This window comes from Giraffa tippelskirchi, chromosome 5 (assembly GCF_054371585.1).
Source record: "Giraffa tippelskirchi isolate mGirTip1 chromosome 5, T2T-mGirTip1v1.2.pri, whole genome shotgun sequence".
In the NCBI taxonomy this organism is placed as follows: domain Eukaryota; kingdom Metazoa; phylum Chordata; class Mammalia; order Artiodactyla; family Giraffidae; genus Giraffa; species Giraffa tippelskirchi.
The window spans coordinates 193969691-193992621 of record NC_137279.1 but is presented as its reverse complement, the minus strand read 5'-3'; the positions used below and the strand labels follow the sequence as shown (position 1 = coordinate 193992621).

The following is a 22931-nucleotide window of genomic DNA, read 5'->3' as shown; positions in this document are numbered from 1 at the left end:
CCAGCCTCGGCCACTGAGGCGAGGCTGCCCTGGGGGCGGGGCCTGGACCTTCAGCGTAGTGGGTGGGTGGTCTGGTGTGGACAGAGGCCCCTGCAGTCTGTGGTCCCGTGTGGACGGAGGCCCCTGCAATCTGTGGTCTGGTGTGGATGGAGGGAGGTGCCTGCGGTCTGGGTGAGGTTCCTATGAGTTTGGAGGCTTCAGAATGTGGGGACCCTCCTGGAAGGCAGACAGGGCGGTGTGGGGGACCCTTCCTGCCGCCCTGTACCTCGACCCAGATGGGCTGCCCCATCGCTGACGGGGGGCCCGTGTTCGTGATCCCGGAGCCCCCCCACTGTGGTCTGGGGCACCCTGGGCCCACCGCAGGTCAAGGCCACCTCTGACGTGTCACCCCTCAGCCCTGCACCTCAGGCCCGGTCATCTGAGCATCACGAGGCACTAAGCAGCCCGCTCCCCAGGCAGGAAGAGGCCCCGGTGGTGCTGACCACACGTCCAGGCAGGTGGCCCCCAGCCTCTCGACGGCCCCGGAGACACCAGCCCCTGGTGGCCTGTCCGGTGGCCACGGGAGCCAAACACCAGCATCCCCAGGTCCCTTAACAACCCAGCCAGAGTCCCAGCCAGGGTCCCAGCTCGGGTCCCAGCTCCCCTAGACTCAGCTCCTACTGGTCCTTCAGGCAAGACGTGGCCGACCTGAGGATGTGGTCTGGGCGTGGGAGGGGGTCCCCTTTGGGGTCCCTGCCTTAGGTACAGCTGGACCACTATCCCCCCAACCCACAGTGGCAAAATCCACGATTGTCTTCTATTTCTATGTTTTCATATCAGTCTGAATTTCAAAAACAAACTATCAAATTCTATTATCTAGTCATTTAAAACATTAATTAATTTTAACTTCTGTCCACCCACATTCACAGCAGCGTTGTTCACAGTAGACACAGATGGAAGCAACCTAGGTGTCCCGACTGGTGAAGGATAAACAGAGTGTGGTCCGTCCACGCCACGGAGTATTATTCTGCCGAAACAGGAAGGAAGTTCTGAGACATGCTAACTGTGGATGGAGCCTGAGGACACAATGCTCAGTGAAATAGGCCAGAGGGAAGGGGATGGACACCTACAACTCGCTCACCTGCAATGCTCAGAGCAGCCAAGCCATAAAGACCTAAAGCAGACTGGGAGGTGCCAACAGCTGGGGATGAAGTGGGGGAGTTAGTGCCCGAGGGGGACGGTCTCGGTTTAGAAAGCAGTCCAGAGACTGCTTCCTGGCCTCCCTCCAGGCATGATGGAGGGAAGCCTGCAGAGAAGACAGAAGGGAAGGCGCACGCTCCCCTCCCCCACAGATCCACGCTGGGACAAGGGCAAGCACAAGGTCACGGTCACCTGGGAAGGGCAGGATGGGCCAGGGTGTACCCACCAAATGGGAACAAGGAAAAGAATGTGCCAGATGACAGCCTTCTCATTTGTAGGAACAGCATGTGAACTACTGCTCCTTTTAAGAAAACAGTCTGCTATTATCTATTAAAATAAAAAACTACAGAGATTTTTGCTCAGTCACCCCCACAGTTGAGAACCCTTCCTGCAGAAACGAGAGTCTCGGTTTGTAAAGACAGACGTTCAAAGGGGCGCACTGCAGCTTTGTCTGCAGCAGCCATAATAATCACAACAACATGTGATTGTCCCCCTCTGCATGCCCCAGCAGGAAACGGGCTAGCCCAGGGCACGGCCCTGCTCTTGAGCCTGTAGAGCCAGCACTGAGAACGCAGGAGCCAGGATGTGAGTCTGTGCTGCTGTCTGGTCTCCACAGGAAACGGACGCAGGATGGAGGTCTACGGGCGAGGGAAGTGACCCCGCGCCAGCACCAGACCGCAGGGATGGGCCCTGTGCACCGGGCACACGGCCCGGCCCAGCACCACTGCACGAGGGCCGTCAGCTACCACACCACAGACACGCAAGCACTCCAGTAGGCTGCAAAGAGAAACACCTCTGTGATCTTCCAGTTTACTCCCTCTTGTGTGAGCCTCAGGAGGGGAGCGGGCTGCCATCATCTTAAGAGCAGAAAGGAGTGGGGAGAGACTCTGAGTTGACTGATTAAAACAAGCACTCGTGGCCATTGAAATTGTTTTAATCATACGCAGTGGAAAACATTCAAAAAAGAACCATGTGGGAACCACCAAATGGACAGCAAGCTGGTTTCTACCCCAACCTGTGAGGTCATCACAAGCCACTGAGCCTCAATTTCCACATCTGGAAAATGGAAATAATACCCACTTCACATGGGGCTTTGATTTTATTATTAAATGGAATGGAACATACAATGCATGTAACACACGGGAAAACTTGCAGATCTTTTCTCCTTTCCCCTCTGTGCACACACGGAAAAGGAGCACAGCACTGAAGCCCAGCAAGACCGAGGGGGAGACAGACAGAGAGACAGACAGAGACGGGGAGGGGGGAGGAGAGGTGCAGGGAGAAGGCAGACAGAGAGGGTGTCAGTTGTTCCGCTGGGCCCGACTCTGCGACCTGCCAGGCTCTTCTGTCCTTGGCAAGAATACAGGAGTGGGTAGCCTTTCCCTTCTCCAGAGAATCTTCCCAAGCTAGGGATCAAACCTGGGTCTCCCACATGGCAGGCGGATTCTTTATCATCTGAGCCACCAGGGAAGCCCCACAGAAAGGGCGGGAGGCAGTAGCTTCCAGCCAGTTAATCAGAGCAGAGACAGAACTAGTGAGTGGGAAGAAAAGTCAAGAGAAACTAACCAGAATGAAGCACAGAGACAGAAAAGGATGGAGAACACACGGCAGAGAGTCAGATGCGTCCACAAGCAGGGCCACATTCAGGCCCTTAGGCCCCGGAAGCGCTGCAGCGGAACCAGGCACCCACCAGCGCCTGTCCGGGTTTCCTGCAGCCGCTGGGACGAACCCGCAATGGCACAGCTCTGGGTCCCGCTGGGTAGAGATGGAGCGTCCTCTGTCCATCCCTCTTGAGGCCCCAGAAGGAAATCTACTCGCGGCTTTTCCCAGGTCCCAGGGGCCACTGCAGCCCTGGCTCCACTGCAAACCCAGCAACACAGACCTGCTGCCCCTCCACCGTCTCAGAGCCCCTGGGGTTAACAGCCAGCCCACCCGTCAACCCAGGGTAACCCCCATCTCAAGGCCCTTAGTCTCGATCATGGGGTCCCTTTGTCACAAAGATCACAGGTTCCAGGGTGAGGACACTGATGCCTGGGGAAGCGCGGACCTTATGCCTGTTTCAGGTTGGAGGTCCTGCTGGTCCGGTGAGACCAGGAAGGGAAACGGAAGGAACAACACCAGGCGAGAAACAATGAAACAGATGGTCTTCACTGGAAGCCCAGCGAGGCCCGACCCCGCCTGGGGACCGCACCGCGGCCGCGGCGGAGCCCAATCGGGCCCAGGGGCCAGTCCATCGAGTCCGGCAGAGGAAGGAGGAAGCTCACAGAGTGCAGGGCCATCCCAGAAGGGCCTGGGGTGGGAGCAGCCTGGGGGTGCAGGGCAGCGGGCAGGGAGCAGAGGGGCAACTCCTGAGGACCGGGGGCCCTGGGGAATGGGGAGTGGGCACTCCCCTCGGGACAGTCACCCGGCATCCGCGAGCAGGACCAAGGCCCCACACGACCCCCCACAAGCCGACAGAGGGACCCAGGCCCGGAGAGCAGGGCGAGCCCGGCCCGGATGAGCTGCCCCGACAGCAGGGCCTCAAGCCCTGGGCACCAGACAGACCGGGCTCAGGCAGCGGCAGGCCTCAATGCAGAGGGAGCTTTGGGGGGGTCCGCCCATCCTGAGCCCAGGGACTCTCCCCACAGCCTGTCTCCCTGCCCAAGGGCATCACACCGTAACCCAGAGCCCACAGCAACAGCTTGGACCTCAGGGAGCCAGGACGGTGCCAGCCAAGGGAGTCACAGCTCCGGGACGGCTGGGTCACTGCGGGCCAGCTCTGCCCGCTTGGGAGGCCTCTTGCCCTGGCTAGCCTACGTAGGTGGAGGGCTCACCCAGGAGCAGGAGCAGGAGGCTGGCCGAGAGCCTGCGAGACCAGCTGGGCCACTGGGCCGGGACTCAGAGGCGGGATGGTCAGGGCCTGCCCCGGGCACCCCGGCGGGATGGCAGCAGTTTTACATGAGCAGTGGGTGTCAATCGCCCCAGTTCTGGAGCCAGAAGGTCCCCATCAGGTGGCCCAGAGCTGCGCTCCCTCTTGAGGCTCCAGGGAGGGTCCCCCTGCCCCTCACCGCTGGGGGGCTTCGGGCATCCGAGCTCCTGCGTCCAGCCCGCTGCAGCGCCGGCCTCATCCCCACAAGGCTCCCCCGGACCGTCCTCTCCCCGCCGTGAGGGGGCTCCCCCGACCGTCCTCTCCCCCCGTGAGGGGGCTCCCCGGACCGTCCTTCCCCCCCGTGAGGGGGCTCCCCGGACCGTCCTCCCCCCGTGAGGGGGCTCCCCCGACCGTCCTCTCCCCCCCTGAGGGGGCTCCCCCGACCGTCCTCTCCCCCCGTGAGGGGGCTCCCCTGACTGTCCTCTCCCTCCATGAGGGGGCTCGCTCCTGCCAACCTCCTCTCAGTCCTGATCTCAGCTGCATCTGCACACACCCTCCTGCTGCCAAACAAGTCACAAGCTGAGCTTCAGGGGGGCTCCGGGGGCATGAATTGGTGCAGAGGGGAGTGCAGGACACCAGCCACCTGGGCCTCCAGAAAGCCCCACCTGCCCTCCTTGCTGCCTTCTGGGGCTTAAACTTGAAAACAGAAAGGTGGCCTCAAGCCACTGCCCCAAAGCACCAGGTAGAAGGGCTGTCCTTCCAGGGAGGCTGAGGCTGCTTGGGGGTGGGGGTCACTGGGTGCACACGCTCAGCGCTGTGAGGGGCCCTGACCCCCATCCCACCGCTGCCTGGAGCCCAGGGGCGACCCCAGAAAGGAAGATGTTACAAAGAAGAGGAGACAGAGAGGTGCTGGCGGGGACCTAGCCAGGCTGGGCAGTGGCCCCGCCCCGCCTCTGCCCCTCCAGGCCACTCTGGCTGGCTCGGGGGACTTTGGCGAAGGCGGGCAGACCCCGCAATGGGATCGGGGGTGTCTAGAGCCCTGGGGACCCTCCCCAGGCTTCGAAGTAGAAAGAACTGAGGAGAGATGCCCCTGGACAGACACGCAGGATCCCCTTATTTCTTGTTCATAAGCCAGAAAGTCATGAGCCAAGCAAGATTAAAAGAGGAAGACGGTAACGACAAGGGAGCCCCGTGTGCTCCACTAAGGGTCCCGGTGCCCCCTCCCACCCCGGGGCCCCAGCCCGCGGTCATCCTTGGGAAGGGGCCAGCGTGGGTCACCTGGGGGTAGCTCCCCACCCTGTCCACGGGACCTCTGCCCCCGCCTCCCAGCGGCCACCGCCCCATCCTCCGCCCTGCCCCTCCTGGGCACCAGGGCCGGGCCCAGCCAGGGGCCCGTCAGGAGGGCTGGCAGTGCCCCACAGGCTTGTCTCCAAGACTGGGGTACCCCCTGCCCAGCTTCACGTTCTCCAGGACCTCCCGTAGGGAAAACATGCAGAAGGAGATCTCCTCGTAGGAGACCCTGGCCCCACTCTCGAACAGACAGGCGAAGGTCGGGGTGCCCCCAGGGGCGGGCCCGATGGATGCCAGGTCTGAGTAGCCACTGGGGCCCTCGTGGATGACCCAGGGCTCCGTCCAGCTGTGGGGGTCCAGCGGAGACCGGCTCAGGTGGACGCCCATGTGGAGTCGAGCCCTGCGCCCCACCGGGTGGGAATACAGCAGCCACGTGGGGCTCTGCGACAAGGCTGCAGGAGGTCCCGGGGGCTCCGAGGCCCAGGAGCCCCTGTCCTCACCAGGCTCCCCGAGGCCGTCACCACAGCCCTCGGCCCCACCCGGCCCCCCGCCCCCTCGGGTGTCTCCAGTGGCCTCCTGTGGGCCCTCCTGGGCCCCAGGACAGAGGCGCGGGAGGCGGACGGGGTTGCCGGTGCCCGCGGACCACCCCTCATCCTTCCACCTGCTGGCAGGCGGGGCCGAGAAGCCCACGATGCTGCCCTGGCAGCCCCGGGCAGTCTCGGCCAGGGCGGGTACCAGCTCCCCGGGCAAGAAGGAAGTGCCCTCGTCCACACTGAGGGCCTGCACGCGGCTGCCCAGGGGGCTCCGAGCGTTGCAGTAGAGGACGCCACCAGCCCGCCCGCCGTCCACTGCAGCCAGCTGGCACTCGCCCGAGCGCAGGCTGGGCACGAGGCCCCCACGCTGCCAGGTGTGGCCATGGTCGTCGCTGTAGAAGGCGAATGACTGGGGGCGGGTCCTGCAGATGCGGCCGAAGCACTCCCGCCGGACCACATGGTAGGTGTAGGCCGGCACCAGCAGGCGGCCGGAGCGCAGCTGCACGCCGTGGCCGGGCCCGACAGCAAACGTGGCCCAGTCTGCAGGAAACGGGGTCCATGGGTCACCCCAGGAGGGGACGGCTGTGGCCACAGGCAGGCAGCACCACCACCCTGGGGGACGGGGAGGATGGGGGGCCAGGGCCTCTAATGAGGGGACAGCTCGGGAGGAAGCCCCCACCCTCCGCTAATCTGGGCCCGCTCCCCCAAGGCTGAACAAGCCTCTCGGGTCATCATCAGGAGCTGCGAGCCTAGGCGGCCCCGGGCTGGGCTCTCAGTGGGTCAGCAGGTGGCCCGTCCCTGAGCACAGATGTATGGCCACTGGTGGTGCCGGGTGACCCAGCGTGCCCAGGTAGAGGGGCAGCTGAGGGCTGAAAGGTCTAGGCAGCCCCTCCTAGCAATGGGATTGAGTCCTCTGGGGTGGGGTCCACACCAGCAGAGAGCTCCCACCGGCCAGAGTGTGAGTGACCCCTGGGTCAGCACCCACAAGCCAGGGGAAGGGTGGCCCCAGAGGGCAATGGGTGGTCAGCCCTCAGGAAACTGACAGCAAGAATACAGGAAAGCTTTGGGGTCAAGCCAACCTACCCGGCTGCAACCCTAGGTGGGCCGGGGTGGGCCAAGAAGGAAGAGGAGGAAGCGTAAAAGAGTGAACATCCGGGGGCTTGGGGCCAGCAGGCTCAGCGCCCGGACCGAGGCTCAGGAAGGCCACGAGCCCGCTGGGCGCGGGGCTGAGGGGCGCGGGGCTGAGGGTCCCAGGCACAGGCCGGGACAGCGGAGCAGGCGGTGTGGGCGGCTCTGGGGCTGGGAGCGGGACGAGGCGGGTCCTCCAGCCCAGCACCCCTCCACTAGCCCCGGCTGCACACTCTGCCCCCTCCCCACTCAGACATCCCGCCCCTTTGCAGGCCCGGCCGCACCCACCTACCCTGCTCGGCGCTGCCCACCGCCTCCGCCGTGAGGTCTCGCGCGCTGCCCCAGCTGCGCCCAGAGTCCCGGCTGGTCACGCAGCAGAGGCGCGCGGCGTTCCTGCCGGCAGCAATCTGCGTGGCCTCGGGGGTGCGGCCACGCACGGCGATGAAGAAGAGGAAGACCGTGGCCGTGCGAGCGTCGTGTACCGGGCAGGGGTTCATGGAGCGGTGCTCATCCAGGGCCGCCGTCCCCAACACGCGCGGGGCACCCCACTGCGGGGAGGGGCCGAGCCTCAGTCCCACATCCGTTCGCGCACCCCCCGAACCCGCCCCCCAGCGCGCTCACCCGCACGGAGCCCCCGGCCAGCGTGCCGGTCCTCTGCACCAGACGGTGGGCATGGGCGTCGTCGGGACTGAGCCTCTGCTCCGCGAAGGCCAGCAGGGTGGGCCCAGGGGGCACGGGCAGCAGCGCGGGCACGCGGTAGGTCAGGCCCGTCCGCTCGCGCTGGAAGAGGACGGTCCGCGCGGGGACACGCAGGGTCCCCATGTTCTGCGGGCAGGGGCGAGGACCCGGGGTCAGTGGGTCAGCGGCGGGGGAGTCCTCCAGGCTCTCCGCTGGTCCCTCCGGATGGGCGAGGGTTTTCTACGGGTGCCAGTGTCCTACCCACCTTCCGCCCCCACCCCAGAGACCGCCCTGTCCCAGGCCTCCTCACCCCAGTCCAGCCCCTCCCCGAGGACACTGCAGCTCAAATGTCGTCCTCTCCTCAGCATCACCCAGGGGGAGGGAACTGGCTGGTGTCAGAGCCCCTGGACCCTGCCCAGCCACGTGCTTGACTCCATCACAGTGCCCGCCCAGCAGGAGGCTGCTAAGGGGACAGTCAGGCCTCAAGGTTTTGGATAAGGAGGGGCGCAGCGTCCCGAGACAGAGGCCCCTTGACCACAGGAGCCGTGCAGACACCACATGCAGAAGAGGCTGCGAAGGGACACGAAGCTTGTTCACCTGCTCCACACGCCTGCCGAGGCTTTCTGGAGGAAGACAGCCACGCTGCTGCTCTCAGACCTGGGGGTCCGCGGGGTCAGGGGACTCGGGGGAGTGGCCAAGAGAGGTAGGGGCAGCCTGCTGACCCAAGAAGGGGCCCCAGCTTGTCTCCTGCACATAAAAGTCCCGCACTCCAGGCCCCAGCGGGGGAGGGGACCTGCCACCCGCCCCTTAGGCTCCTGAGCAATGCTGGGGGTAAGGGAGGCCCAGCAGAGATGCGCCTACCAATAGGCACCCCAAATAGCTCACACGTGTACCGGCAAGAGAGCTAGGGGCGGTACAGGCTAGCCGGGGTAGTGAGAGGGACCCCAAGGAAGCCAGAGAGGTCACCACATTGCGGCCCTGCCCTGCCCGCTCCAGGCAGAAAGGAATCAAGGTGGAGTTGATGGTCTGCCCTCAGGGGCAGGGCTTTGAACTTGAAAAGCAGCAGCTCCCACACAGGGATGGAGGAAGATCCATGCCCCAGAAGCGGGAGCACACTCAGGGGAGAAGCCAGGCTGGGAGTGCGGTGGAGAAAGGGGGGCCTCCCAGAGCTGAAGCCCAGAGGGGAGGGGCAGGGGAGACTGCTGCCCCGGGCACTGGGCGTCTCAGGAGGGAGCGTTTCTGGGTTCAGCCACCATACAGAGGGCCCCTTCCGCAAGGCCGTCTGACCGCAGCCCAGGCCCCACCGGCTCCTGCCCTGGGCCCCCAGCCCCACGAAGCCTGAACCCCTAAACCTTGGCTGGTCTCCCAGCCCTGCTCGCCACAGGCCAGGTTCCTGCAGGGGTGACAGCGTGGCCTGGGCAGCCTTTGCAGGGGGCTTCCCCCTCCCAGGAGGAGGCACCTGAAGGAGATTCGTGAGGGCGGGCCCTCGGGTGGGCTGCCCTGGGCCACACGGGATCTGGCTTCCTGAACAGAGCTGGGGGGGCGGGCCGCACGCAGTGTCAGGACGGAGTCCGCTCCCCTCTCCGCAGCACAGAGGGGTCCTGGGGCTGCGAAGGGAGCGAGAGGTGTCTGAGCAGTGGAGGGCTGAGGGCCAGACACTCAGCAGTGACCAGACCAGGTGCGGAGGGGAGGCAGTCCCAGCACAGCGAGGCCGGCGCATCCAAGGACACAGTCGGGATGGAGAGTGGGGCGACCAGGACGAACGCACACACTTCCATGCCTGCGGTCCCCCAGGCAGACACACGCGTCCACCCCGGTCCGCCTCTGCCCAGGACCGCCTGCCCCTGGGAGGCTCAGGGGCAGTCGGCCCCGCCCCGCCCCGCCCCCACTGAGCCCTGCAGACCCCGCCCCCACTCAGCCCTGCAGACTCCGCCTCACTCCAGGTCCGCCCACCCCTCGCCTGGGGGCGGTGCCAGAGGAGCGGCTTTCTGCGTCCTGGAAGCCCCGAGCCACCCCACTCTGTATCTAAAGGGCGATTGTGCCCCAGCAGGAAACAGGTGCCGGTGCCGCGTGCCCCGCAGGCTGCATGGACACAAGGGGACATTCTCTCCCCTGGGGACCCCGCGGAGCCGGTGCCAGCAGAAGCAGGAGGCGCGGGCCCCGCCCCCGCTGCGGGCCCAGGCAGCGGGAATGGAGGGTCCAAGGGCCCGCTGGCCAAAGCAGGCGGTGCTGCAGGACACCCAGGGCCCCCGCTCCCGGGCCAGGCCCTGGGTCCCTGCAGAGCCCCAGAGTCTCAGGGGGGGACCCCTCAATCTAGGCAGAGGAGCAGGCCCTCCAGCTCACAACCCTGCCTAGTTGGGCAAGTGCGGCAGGCTCCAGGCATGTGGCTCCACCAGGATGGCTGTGCCCCGGCGTTCAGGGGAGACAGCACCCATCCACCCTCCCCAGCGTGAACCTCCCCAGGGGCGATGCATCACAGAGGGGGAGACAAGGCCTGGGGAGGAGAAGGGACCTCCAAGACAGTCTGGTCCCCTGGCCCTGGACCCCAGGGACTGGGAGCCCCTGGGGGTCATGGTGTCCAGGCAGGGCCCGCCCTGCAGTCCAGCAGCCCATCCTGTCTGGGCCCCATCCTGGAGCTCGAGCCAGCCCGGACCCCTGCCCACACCCTCCAGGCCAGCACACTTGTCCTTTGGGCCTGCCGGCAAGAAAACACTCACAGGAGAAGGTCACAGGCCCTTTGCACAAGACAGGCAGACCTGGCTGTCCCCTCAGGATGGGTCTCCAGCCTACCCCAGGTGTCCCGTGCCCTGTCCAGGGTGAGGCCTCAGTTACAGACACTCCTGCCTGCTGGAGTGTCACCTACAGGCCATGTGAGCAGCAATGTGAGCAGCAACGCTCGCTGGGTCCCGACACCCAGTCGACACCCATCCCATCCTCTAAACCTACCTGGGGGCCCTTCAGGAAATCGTCCCATGGCGGGGGGGGAGCTACATCCACAAGCCCATCGCCCTCACCCCAAAGAGGGGCAGGTCCCGAGCCCCAGGGCCAGGATATAGGTGAGTGGAGAGGGACTCACCAGGATGGCAGACCGGCTGTGGGGTGGCCACGGGAGCGCCTGCCTCTCCGACCCGCTCCCAGACAGAGACAGAGCCTGCTGTGTGGCCAGGAGCCGGGCGCTGGCCACGGCCCAGGGCTACGTCAGGGCCCAGGACCGTCCCGCCAACTGTGTGGGTTTGGCACAGCAGAGACGGGGCGGGGGGCAAAAGGGCCCGCGTGAGGGGCCGCGTCAGGACAAGGCATCCCGGGGACCCCTCTGCTGACCGACCAGCCTCCCCCTGGGTGCTCACTCTCCAACAAGGCTGTGCGGGGCCACGGCTGATCTCCCTGGGGGGCTCGGTGTGGCGGCCCAGAGACGCCTCCCATGAGGAGGCGAGTGAGTCCTCTGTGGTCCTTAAGCCCTCCCACCCCCGGCCCCCAGGGTGCCCGCCCCTTTGGCCCTCACCAGCTGCAGCCCCCCATCCTGCCCCTGTGTCTGGGCTGCCTTCTCCCCCCGACGGCCACGGCGGCTCACCAGAGCCAGGCCCCCACGGCCCGAGGAGGGGTGGGGGTGGCACTGTGATGCCGCAGAGCGGGCTGAGACCTGGCGCACATCACTCTGCCTGCTCCAGGTGCCCCGGTATGTCCCCAGCGGGCAGCTGGCGCCCACATAAAAGCCCAAGGGTCTGCGGTGAGCGGAGAGGGAAGACAGGTGTGAAGGAAGGGTTAGCACAGCTGGGCGTCTCTAGAGCCCATCCGAACCAGAAGGGAGGGCGCAGCTCTATCCCCATCCCTCAGCCCCCTCGGAGAACCCAGGCCCAGGGATATGGGCCTCCAAGCCTCTGCGATGCCCGTTGGGCGGCCCCACGGGGCAGGGCTCCTGCGGGCCATGGAAGGAGGCCGTCCCCCACCCCACATACACACACACGTGCACGCACACACACACATGCACGCACACACACACGTGCACGCACACACACACACACGCCCTGGTCCCTCTCTCAGGTGTTTTAATGTTTTAGTTAGATGCCAGCTTTTTAAAACATGGAGATCTCACATAAGAACCTGCTTCCCTTGAAAAACCAGCCTGTCTCCCCAGCTTCCCGTGCACACTCGCTCAAGTCAGCCGCAGCCCCGCCCACCAGCCCCGCCTCCAACAACACAGGGCCAGAGCCCCTCCGGAAAGGAGACCCACAGCGTCCGTGGCGCCAGCTTTATTGGTGGCGGCGGACTCTGCACGTTAAACACTCTTCTGGACAGACAAGCAGACAAACTGTTTCCAAAGTTGTCTGTTACAAACCACGTACACTTTACGTTGTGATAAATACCCGTTCACTCTGTATTAAGAGGCCTCCACACTTGCTGCTTATCCTAGATTCACTCGCTTGCTCACATCAGCTGAGCAGGGATCGTGTTTTCTCTGGCAGTTGGCAGATTTGCCTGAGGCTCAGGGCAGTGATGGGATTTGAGTCTTTATTTTTATTTTAGTTTATCTATTTTTGGCTGCACTGGGCCTTTTTTAATGTCTATTTTTATTTATTATTTATTTATGTTTGTCTGTTGCCGGGTAGGATTGGGGGCAAGAGGAGAAGGGGAAGACAGAGGATGAGATGGTTGGATGGCATCACTGACTCAATGGACATGGGTTTGGATAGACTCTGGGAGTTGGTGATGGACAGAGAGGCCTGGCATGCTGCAATTCATGGGGTCGCAAAGAGTCGGACATGACTGAGCAACTGAACTGAACTGAGCTGAACTGTGCTGGGTCTTCACTGCTGCACAAGCTACTCTAATTGCAGTACACAAGTTTCCCATCGCAGTGGCTCTGCTTGTTGCAGAGCACAGGTGCAGGGACCCGCAGGCTTCAGTAGCTGCAGCTCGTGAGCTCGGTAGTTGCAGCCCCCAGGCTCTAGAGCACAGGCTCAGTAGTTGTAGTGCCTGGGTTTTGTTGTCCTGTGGCATACAGGATCCTCCTGGGTCAGGATCAAACCCTCGTCTCCTGAATTGGCAGGTTTTACCACTGGACCACCAGGGAAGCTCGAGGCTTTCTTTAAATCAGGGTCATTTTTCCCATTCTTTGTTTGGCAATCGGCTCTCATCCATGGCCCGTACACCCCTTCCCGGACTCCTGTCGGGTTGGCTCGTCCAGGATCTGATTCCCTGTCTCCTCTCTCCCTTGCAATTTCCTTCTATGCATTTTCCTCTGGGTGCAGGATGGAGGAACCTCCCAGCGGGTGGGGGGGGGGAGGGGCATTTCCTGCCGACCTGGATCTCTGGTCCATCCTGCAGGGACTCTGTTCATTTTTTTCTGTTTCTAAATATTGTCATTTATGCTCAAATTTGCTGCAGTATATCCCATATTCCTACTGAAAATTCATTCTTCATAAAGTCCCTCCATTACATTGTGTCCAAGTGAGCTGCTGCCTGTTCTGTGGGTGAGAGTTCCTCTTTTCTTTGAAGTGCTGATTTCCCTGAAAAGTGTGGACATGTCTGGACCCAGGGGCACCTGAGCAGGTGCCGGGGTCCTCAGGGCTGAGGGCCTCACATGGAAGGAAGGGGACCCCAGAGCCAGACGGACAGGCCGGGCTGAGCCTCTCAGCTGAGTGTGAAAGAGCAGCTCTGTTTCTTGTGTGCTCCAGGTAGCCCACTTTTCTCAGGCATAGGGCACGTGGTTCTGGGTGTGTGCACCCCACTAACTACTGGGCCCCCAAGCAGCCAGGGATCACGTTCTGCCAGGCAGGCATCCTCACTCCCTCCGCACAAACCACAAGAAGGGGGGCCTGGAAGCCACCTTCCTCTGGGGTTTCATCCAGTGCTGTCTCCACGGCAACCAAGGGTACAGCGGTCCCCTCCCGGCTCTCCAGCAGGTCTCCTCCTCCACTCATCTTTTGGGGGGAGGGGGGTTGTCGCAGCTCAGAGATGTCGCATTGGCCTTCAACCTGTGCTCCAGCTAAACCATTTACCTTGTAAGCAGTTCTAACATTTCTCAATCCAAAACCGTTCTTCAGTTGGAAATAAGCCTCATACAGCCCAAGATGGGAAAGTGAGCATTCCAGACCCTTCCAGACCCAGGTCCCCAGGCCCACCTCCAGAGTGTGGGGTGCTGACAGTGTCTCGGTGACCAGGGTCATGTCCCCATGGCTGGCAAAGTAGGGCAAGCCGCTCTGAGCTCCAGATTCCTTTCATCTGATGGAAGATCCCTCACTTCCCAACCTGGTAAGACGTTTCTATCTGATAAGCAGGCTCACATCCTCAGTCCAGGTGCGCTGGTGTCCTATATTTCGGGTCCTCAGTGGAGTGGTCACCTCCGAGAGGATGGATCATGGGTGTCTCTTCACTGGCGTGTTCGCCCTGAGGACTGGTGGTCTGGCAGGGCCTGGGTCCCCCAGGTGCCCCCAGGAGACCTCTCGGAGCCTGAGGCGGCGCCCAAAGCCTTCCAGGGACAACAGGAGAGGGCCCAGCCAGAGTCCCAGGTGCCATCTCTCTAGGCCTCCAGGAAGGCAATGTTCTTGGGGGCTTTGTCGGGGAACTGCAGGGTGTACAGGTGGGCCATGTACTGGAGCTCGGGCATGACCATCCGCTGACACGTCTGCAGCGTCTGGTTGTCCAGGCTCGGCCTGAGGTTGTAGCCCAGGATGTCGGCCCTGCCCGACTGGTAGGGGCGCAGTCGGAGATCGGTGATCTGCGACTGGTTCTTGGGCGCGCCATCCTGCAGACACAGGGTGGCCAGCTCGCGCCGCCGCTCGCGCAGCCGCGCCACCTCGGAGCGCAGACGCCGCGGGCTCAGCTCTGCGCGCAGCCGGGCCCAGAAGGTGCGGTTGAAGTGCTGGTAGAGGCGCCAGTCCAGGGCGCACCAGTGCTTGGCGCGCTCCTGGCCTGCGGGCGACAAGCTGGTGACGCTGTGCCGACTGCGAGAGTTGAGCCTGAAGGCCACCACATCGTCCAGCCGCCAGCGCAGCAGGCGCCGGAGGAGCACCATGGACTCGTCGAAGTGCTCAGCGATGAGCAGCAGCTGGAAGCGCCGCTCCACGTCGAGCAGACGCGCGCGCACGTAGCCCTCCTCGGGCGGCGCGTCGTTGTCGAAACCCAGGTCGAACCACATGCTATTCCGGGCGTAGACGTTGCTCAGGCCCAGGCTCTGGTTGTAGTAGGTCCATGGCGAGGCCAAGAAGGCGTCCAGGCTGGCGACGTTCCTGAAGGCGGGGACGTGGCTCTTGTAGTAGATGAAGGAGGACTCCAGCTGGAAGACAGGGTTTCTGAGGATGGAAAAGTAGAAGGTGTCGTTGGGCATGACTTTCTGCACCTGTTGGGAGACAGAACGGGAAGGGCTGGTGACCCTCTGGGCTCCTTCGGGCGTGGTCCCGGGGGCAAGTGATGCCTCCTCCCTTGCCCCCACCCCGCAGCACACCTGCCCCCGGCCCCTGGGCCCCCGCCCCCCGCACCCAGTCCCCTGCATTCAGTCCAGGCCACCTGGCTCCTCTGCCTGCCAGGCTCCACCAGCATCCAGAACGACCCGAAAGCCCCTGAGCCTGGCCACGCCCCAGCCCCCATTACCCTTCCCCGTCACCCTCACTAAGCCTTTAGGGAGGAGGTCAGTGAAGCCCTCGGGAGGAGATACCCTCTAAGCTAAGATCCGAATGACCCAGAGAAGGAGCTGTGAACACGTGAAAAGGGCCTGCGGAGGGACGAGCTGGTGGGTCTGGGAACCAGGAGGAGGCGGAGAAGAGGGAGAGGGCAGCAGACGCCGGGTGCCCGCCGCTGACTCGGAGAGCATCGTCCGCGGGAGCTCCGGGACCCCGCCGGGAGCCCCGCCCCCGGAGCCCCGCCCCAGAGCACCTCTGGCGGGTTGAACCTCAGGTGGTTGCTCGAGATGTTGAAGCCCCTCCCGGAGCCTCGCCCCCAGGAGCCCCGCCCCGGAGGCCCCGCCCCGCGCACCTCTGGCGGGTTGAACCTCAAGTGGTTGCACATGATGTTGAAGCGCCGCCCGGGGCCCCCGTGCTCCACGCCCTCCACGTAGCGCGCCAGGAAGAGCCAAGGGTAGCCGAGGTGGAAGCGGCCGCCGGCGGGCAGCGCCGCAGACAGGTTGTGCGTCTCGGCGAAGCGGAAGAGGATGTTGAGCACCGTGCTGCTGGCCGTCTTGTGCGTCTTAAGAAACATGACGTTGGTGACGGGAGGCCCGTCAGCCTGGTCCCCGAGTTGGCTGGGGGAAGAGTGCAGCGCCGTGGGCCGGGGATCCTCGCGCTTGCCCAGCCGGAGAGATCCCAGCCCCGCGACCCCTGAACCTGGAGGCCCGCAAAGCCGCCTCCCCTTGCACGCTTCCCTGACCCACACTCCCTGAGCTGGCAACACCTCAGCCCAGCCCCGCCACTGTGCCCCCTTACCTGAGACCCCGCCCTGGCTGTGCCCTTCCAGTGGTTGCACCGCCTGCCCCCACATACTGCAGGCTGCCTTCCCAGACCCTGCACCCCTCTGCTTTCCAACCTCCTGCCTGGCTCTGAGGGTGCCCAGCATGCTCTGCCCTGTGACCCAGGCCATATGGCCAGCGGTGCTTGGCTGGCCCCTCATTCTGAGACGGGCTGACTCACTGCCAAGCAAGACTGGACGCTGGTGCCCACTCCTGTGATCTCAGGGTGGCACCCACCCAGTTGTGGACGCCAGCCTGGAGCTACAGGTGCCCACCCTGCCCCAACAGGGCTGGTGAGAGTGACCCAGGATGGTGGGGACAGGATCCAGAGGCTAGTGCCAGGCCTGGGGGGTAAGCAAGGATACCCAGGAGCTTTAGCACTGCCCCTCTCTTGTGGAGATCAGCTAGGCCCGGGGCTGGAGGGCCCTCCCAGCAGCCAGGCTAAACCACTGGGACGGGGTAGCCATCGGGAGGACCCTGGACTTCACAGAGGCCACAGCACCAACCAGCAGGGGAGCAGGGGTCCTGACCCCCAGACCACTAGATGGTTCTAACCACTCCAGCCCTGCCTCCCGGTCACCCTCTGCACACAGCAACTCTGCCCAGGTCACCGCCAACCTGGCCCAGATTCAACCCTCCCGTATCCCTGCCTGAAGTGCTGGGCAGCTTACTGCCCATGGGAGACACTGGGAGGCCCCCCAGCTGGGTGACCACAGGAAGAGCCCGTCCTCCAGTGCAGAGGGGAGGCCTGGAAGGGAGGTGTGGCCCGCCACAGTCACAGCCAGCGCTGGGTGCCACCTGGAGTTGGGCACGCTGGGGTCCCAGTACTACTTGGGGAGGGGGCAGTGCCCAGACCTCAGGCCACCCAGGGGAGGACTCACGGCATGAGCAGCCCAACGTCCACGTGCATGACGCAGGCCAGCAGGAGCACAGCCAGGGCCAGGAGGAGGAGCACGGCCCAGAAGCACCTGTGGACAGAGGACCCCTTCAGCACTGAGTCAGGCGCCCGGGAGGAGCCTCTGCTGCCCACCCCCTTCCCTACCCCCTCCATCTCCCTGGCATCCGTGTAACAGCTTGTGTCCAGCACCTACTGTGTGCTGGCCCATGGGGGCCCTGGGGTGGGGGGGACGAAGCCCAGGATGGGCCTGAGTCATCAGACACCACCCACACTTGGCTCCCCTGCACCGTCCACTGCTCAGAAGCTGGGAGAAGCCAAGAGGGGGGCCCACTCCCGAGGCAGTCAGAGGTGCAAACAGGCCTGGCGACCCTCAACCCTGAGCAGGGCCCCCTGAGAGATGGGCCTGACTGAGATCCCTGAGTTCCAGCCCAGGGCCCGTGAGGGCGGGGTGCCCACCCGGGGGGGCCCACCCGGGTGCAGGAGCTGAAGGTTGTGCCAGCAGGGGTCCTGGGCCAGAACACACGAGGGAGAGGCTGTGAGCAGATCAGGAGAGACAGGCAGGGATTTCCTGTCCCGCCACCCCCGGACAAAGAAGCTGCAGTGGCTCGGCCATGAGGGGCTCCCTGCGCCGCACCACCCGGAGGGCCACTTTGTACTGAGAAGGGGGAGGAGGCCCAGCCAATCTCAGCTCTGGTCACCATCTGCAGGCTGCCCCACACTTACACCCCAGCCTGGGCTCGCCCCAAACCCCCACTGGGGTGTGCAGAGGCATCACAGCCTCCAAGGTCTGGACTGGCTCCAACTCTGCCCTCCAAACCCAGCCCACCCCCAGGGACAGCAGCTCCTTCCCCTGCTCTGGTCCTGTTTCCCTCCCCCCACCTTCTGTCCTGGTCCACACTTCTCCCAAACCCTGGTGGCCTGGTTACCCCCTTCTGTGTCCCTGCCCCGTGGTTCATTCCCCCTCAGCAGCCCAAAAGACCCTTTTATTAAAAAATCTGAACTGCTCAAAGTCTTCTCTGGTGGTTCAGATGGTAAAGAATCGGCCTGCAATGCAGGTTCGATCCCTGGGTCAGGAAGATCCCCTGGAGGAGGGCATGGCAACCCACTCCAGTGTTCTTCCCTGGAGAATCCCATGGACAGAGGAGCCTGGCAGGTTACAGTCCATGGAGTCTCAAAGAGTTGGACACAACTGGGTGACTAACACTTTCATTTTCTTTCAACAGGCTCAAACCCTTGATTCAGTTCAGTTCAGTTCAGCCGTTCAGTCGTGTCCGACTCTTTGCGATCCCATGAACCACAGCACGCCAGGCCTCCCTGTCCATCACCACCTCCCGGAGTTCACCCAAACTCATGTCCATTGAGTCGATGATGCCTTCCAGCCATCTCATCCTCTGTCATCCCCTTCTCCTCCCGCCCTCAATCTTTCCCAGTATCAGGGTCTTCTCAAATGAGTCAGCTCTTCGCATCAGGTGGCCAAAGTATTGGAGTTTCAGCTTCAACATCAGTCCCACCAATGAACACCCAGGACTGATCTCCTTTAGGATGGACTGGTTGGATCTCCTTGCAGTGCAAGGGACTCTGAAGAGTCAACACCACAGTTCAAAAGCATCAATTCTTCGGCGCTCAGTTTTCTTTATAGTTCAACTCTCAACATCCATACATGACTACTGGAAAAACCACAGCCTTGACTGCTGCTGCTGCTGCTAAGTCACGTCAGTCGTGTCCGACTCTGTGTGACCCCATAGATGGCAGCCCACCAGGCTCCTGTCCCTGGGATTCTCCAGGCAAGAATACTGGAGTGGGTTGCCACTTCCTTCTCCAGTGCATGAAAGTGAAAAGTGAAAGTGAAGTTGCTCAGTCGTGTCCGACTCTTCGTGACCCCACGGACTGTAACCCACCAGGCTCCTCCGTCTATGGGATTTCCCAGGCAAGAGTACCAGAGTGGGTTGCCATTGCCTTCTCCCGTAGCCTTGACTAGACGGACCTTTGTTGACAAAGTAATGTCTCTGCTTTTCAATATGCTATCTAGTTTGGTCATAACTTTCCTGTCAAGGAGTAACTGTCTTCTAATTTCATGGCTGCAGTCACCATCTGCAGTGATTTTGGAGCCCAGAAAAATAAAGTCAGCCACTGTTTCCACTGTTTCCCCATCTATTTGCCATGAAGTGATGGGACCAGATGCCATGATCTTAGTTTTCTGAATGTTGAGCTTTAAGCCAACTTTTTCACTCTCCTCTTTCACTTTCATCAAGAGGCTCTTTAGTTCTTCTTCACTCTCTGCCATAAGGGTGGTGTCATCTGCATATCTGAGGTTATTGATATTTCTCCCGGCAATCTTGATTCTAGCTTGTGCTTCCTCCAGCCCAGTGTTTCTCATGATGTATTGAAGAGCCTCCTTTGCTAAACCTTTCAGAAAAGTGCAAGTCTTCCCAGCCGGTCCCCAGCCCCCCACTCCACCCCTACGCTCCAGCCATTCTGCTTCCTTGTGTTCCTCAAACACCCAGCCTCAGGACCTCTGCGCTCACGAGGCTTCAGCAGCAGGCTGTCTACCCAGTTTCTGCATGAGCCGCTCCCCCACCTCCACTTCTCTGGGCTGTGGGCAGGGGGTCTCCCAACCTCCTGCAGCTCACCCCGCCCCTCATATCTCACTGCCACCTGAGGGTGTCGCACTTGCATTGGCCCCTTTGTAGTCTGTACTGCCCCCTGGGATTCCCTGGTGGCTGAGGGTCAAGAATCCTCCTACACTGCGGAGACCTGGGTTTGATCCCTGGGTTGGGAAGATCCCCTGGAGGTGATAGTCGCTCCTTTGTCCATGGAATTCTCCAGGCAAGAATACTGGAGTGGGTTGCCATTTCCTCAACCCACTCCAGTATTCTTGCCTGGAGGATACCCATGGACAGAGGCGCCTGGCAGGCTACAGTCCATGGGGTCTCGAAGAGTTGGGCAGGACTGAGCGACTGAGCACACAGCGCAGCTCTGCCCACTATGGGGTAAGCTCCTCGGTTTCTGGAAGGGCAGCTGGCACGTGCATAGTGCTCGGCTCCTGTGTGCTGAGTGAGTGAGTGAAGCCAAGCACACGTCCCACTCCCCACCACAGACCTCCTGGTTTGAGTTGGCATGGGGTGCCGAGGGAGGGGAAACCACGGGGTGGGAACAAGATCTGAAGCAAATCTGTTGAGTGTGAAATGTCCTGAGACACCAAGAGGAGGTGCCCGGCAGTGGCTGAAAAAGGAGTCTGGAGCTTAAGGACTTGCTAGAGCCAGGACACACATCTGCACATCAGCATAAAAAGGCCTGGCGTGCTGCGGTCCACGAGGTCACGAGGAGTCAGACACAACTGGGTAACTGAACAACAGCAACAGTAAAAACCCATGTGACTTGGAACCTCAGCAGCAGGAATCAGAAAACAACGGCAGACTCCCCTCACCAATCTAGAAGCTTGGGAGGGAAACTGCTGGCTCTGGCAGACTCAGCCCATCACACTGAGAAAACTGACGTCTCTCTCCCCATGCTCATGACCTGATAGTCACAATATGGCTGCCAAGCTCCAGACATCACATAAACATTTGCATCAGCAAGAAAGCAGAAGGGACAGGACCAGCCATAATAAGGACCCAAAAGCCTTTTAGAAGCCTCTAACAAACCTCCTCCTCCATCTTCTTGGCCAAAATGCAGTCACATGGTCACCGCCCGCCCCCAACTGCAAGGGAGTGCTGAGGAAGCTTCCTTTAGTGTTCACAGCCTCTGTCCTGGCGGGCACAAGGAGAAGGTGGTGGCTGCTAGCCTCAACTGTGTTTGTATAAATCCATGGAAACGGTGGGCTGCAACCTGGGCCTAGCTAGGTTTGCCCATGGAGGCAGGCACATCTCTGAAATACAAGTGAGCTTCTAGCCTACAGCCCGGCCGTGGTCCTGGATCCAGGTGGCCCAGTCTGCAGCAAGAACAGCCCCCCAGTCAGGCCCCTGTTTAGTCCTGATGCTTGGGCTGCAGGCTCTTCCTGGACATCTGATACAGAATTCACAGCCAGTGGCCCTGGCCCTGCCTGCCTCCTGTGGCCTCAGCAGGGTGTTGGCAAAGCCACCGTCTCCAGGGCCTGGGTTGTTTCCGGGTGTTCACCGCAGCCTGTGTACAGTGCAGGCATCCACTTGCATCCAGGTGCTTTGGCCCTGATTTTCCTGGCTGCTGTATGCTGCCAGGCAGGGGCCCACCGGGACCCCTCACTTGGCCAGCACACCACCCCCTACATGTCACCCACTCCTTTCCTTCTTGCAGACAGGAGCTAGCTGGGGAGGCGGGGCTCTGTGGCCTCTGCTGAGACCCCTGCCCCCAGGACGGATCAGCGCCAACCACCTGCCCCCAGGCGCCGGGAGGCTTCACGACTGCCCTTCCCAGGTTGGTTCTGAGGCTCACGGCCCTTCCCCTGAGCACCCTCCTCACCACCCGCCCCCTGCTGGTGTCAGGGCCGGCTCCGAGGCCTCCCCTCGGGCAGATCCGAGGTCAGAGGGTGAGTTCCAGGTGTCCCCACGTCGGGAGGAGAAGGTCCCTCCTGGAACCTCTGGGCCCGCGTCTCCACACGGCCTGTGCCCCCAGGGCAACCAGTTCTTTGGGCTCCAGTGACGTGGAGCGGCAGCGGCTGGGACCAGGAAGGCCCCCGGGGGGAGTGGAGGGCCCGGCGGGGCTGGAGGGGCCAAGGGGCCGCTCAGTGCAGGCGATGAGATCACAGATGAGGGGGCCGGGTGACGTGCCTGCACTCGGGGCCCAGCACAGGGAGCGGAGCCGGGTCGGAGCTTCCCGACTGCCCCGGGGACCTCTCCACGGGGCTCTGCGGGGACGGGGCGTGTGAGGAGCAGGGGGCACGCGGGGGAGGAGCCCGGGAGGAAAGGGCAGAGCACGGCTGCTCCATCGGGGCGGGTGATGCCGGACAGCGGGGAAGCCAGACCTTGGCCTCACAGGAACCTCTTGACGCCCCCCCAGACGGAAACTCAGAAGTGGACTCACACTGGCTGCAGGGCCGCCCCATGAGACCCCTCTGGCCCCCTGGCCCCAAGCGGGGGGCAGGTCCCCACCCCTCACTCTGCTCTGGGGCAAGGAGGCAGCCGAACCCCGCAGCAAACAGTCTCGAAGCTTCACGTCATCCCCCAAAGAGAGTTTTTAACTCAGAAGTCAATTCTCAACTTCCCATGGAAGCACATCGTACAGTAATAGCAAGACAATTCTCAATGCTGTCAGGGAGCAGGGGCCTGCCGGGTGCTAGGAAGGGAGGGGACTTGAGGGCAGGGAGGGCGTCTGATGCCGTCTGGGGCAGCGAGCGGCCAGCCAACCACGGACAGGCCGCCGCGGGATTCCCAGCTGGCTCCGTCCATCGGAGGAAACTGCTCAGAGCCGTGATCGCAGCAGGCCGGGCACGGCCGGGCGGTCCTCAGAGCCCCTGCCCAGCATGGATGTGTCCAGGGACTCACCCCGCTGCCACCCCAGGTTCCTTGATCTGGACACACACATGGCAGGGAGTCCCCACGTGCTAGGACACAGTGAGGAAGCCCGGGGTTCACGCAGTGCTCCCCGCGGCCGGTCCAGCCGGGGAGTAAACAGAAGCAGCCGTGGGCTGGCGGCCTCCCCATGAGCCAGGGCAGGGAAACCAGCCGGGGCACGGGATCCGGGGCGAAGGCGGGACAGGTCCAGGGAGAACCAGGCAGGAGCGGCAGCCCCGTGGCAGGGAGGGGAGGGGGCGCCGGGTGGGTCTGGGCCCAGCGTCGCCTCCCCGGGAAGTGCCAGTCGGTGTGCGCGGGGCTGTTTCCTCTGCAGGCTCTCAACAGCGCTCTGTCCTGTCATTACCTCGACCCTGGGCCCTTGTGTTTCTTTCAGTCTCTGGTTTTTATTGCCGTTGTAAACGGATGTTTGTTCACATTCCATTTCTTGGTCCTTATCACCAGAGTAGAA

At 62.7% G+C, this 22931-nt stretch overlaps 2 protein-coding genes across 2 annotated transcripts; both read right to left on the bottom strand.

The window, feature by feature from the left end:
* Window positions 1-5422: 5422 nt before the first annotated feature.
* NEU4 (neuraminidase 4) lies at window positions 5423-7800 on the bottom strand. Its single transcript, XM_081485751.1, has 3 exons — window positions 7600-7800; window positions 7271-7526; window positions 5423-6390 (listed from the first exon to the last, which is right to left on the bottom strand). Exons 1-3 carry the CDS (start codon window positions 7798-7800, stop codon window positions 5423-5425), a joined length of 1425 nt encoding a protein of 474 aa, XP_081341877.1.
* A 4421-nt stretch (window positions 7801-12221) lies between these two features.
* On the bottom strand, window positions 12222-22823 carry GAL3ST2 (galactose-3-O-sulfotransferase 2). The gene is made up of 6 exons (XM_081487032.1): window positions 22510-22823; window positions 21568-21816; window positions 17451-17501; window positions 16978-17064; window positions 15628-15892; window positions 12222-14995 (listed from the first exon to the last, which is right to left on the bottom strand). The coding sequence occupies exons 1-6, from the start codon at window positions 22821-22823 to the stop codon at window positions 14177-14179; spliced, it is 1785 nt and encodes a 594-aa protein (XP_081343158.1). The 3' UTR covers window positions 12222-14176.
* Between the last annotated feature and the right edge of the window lie 108 nt (window positions 22824-22931).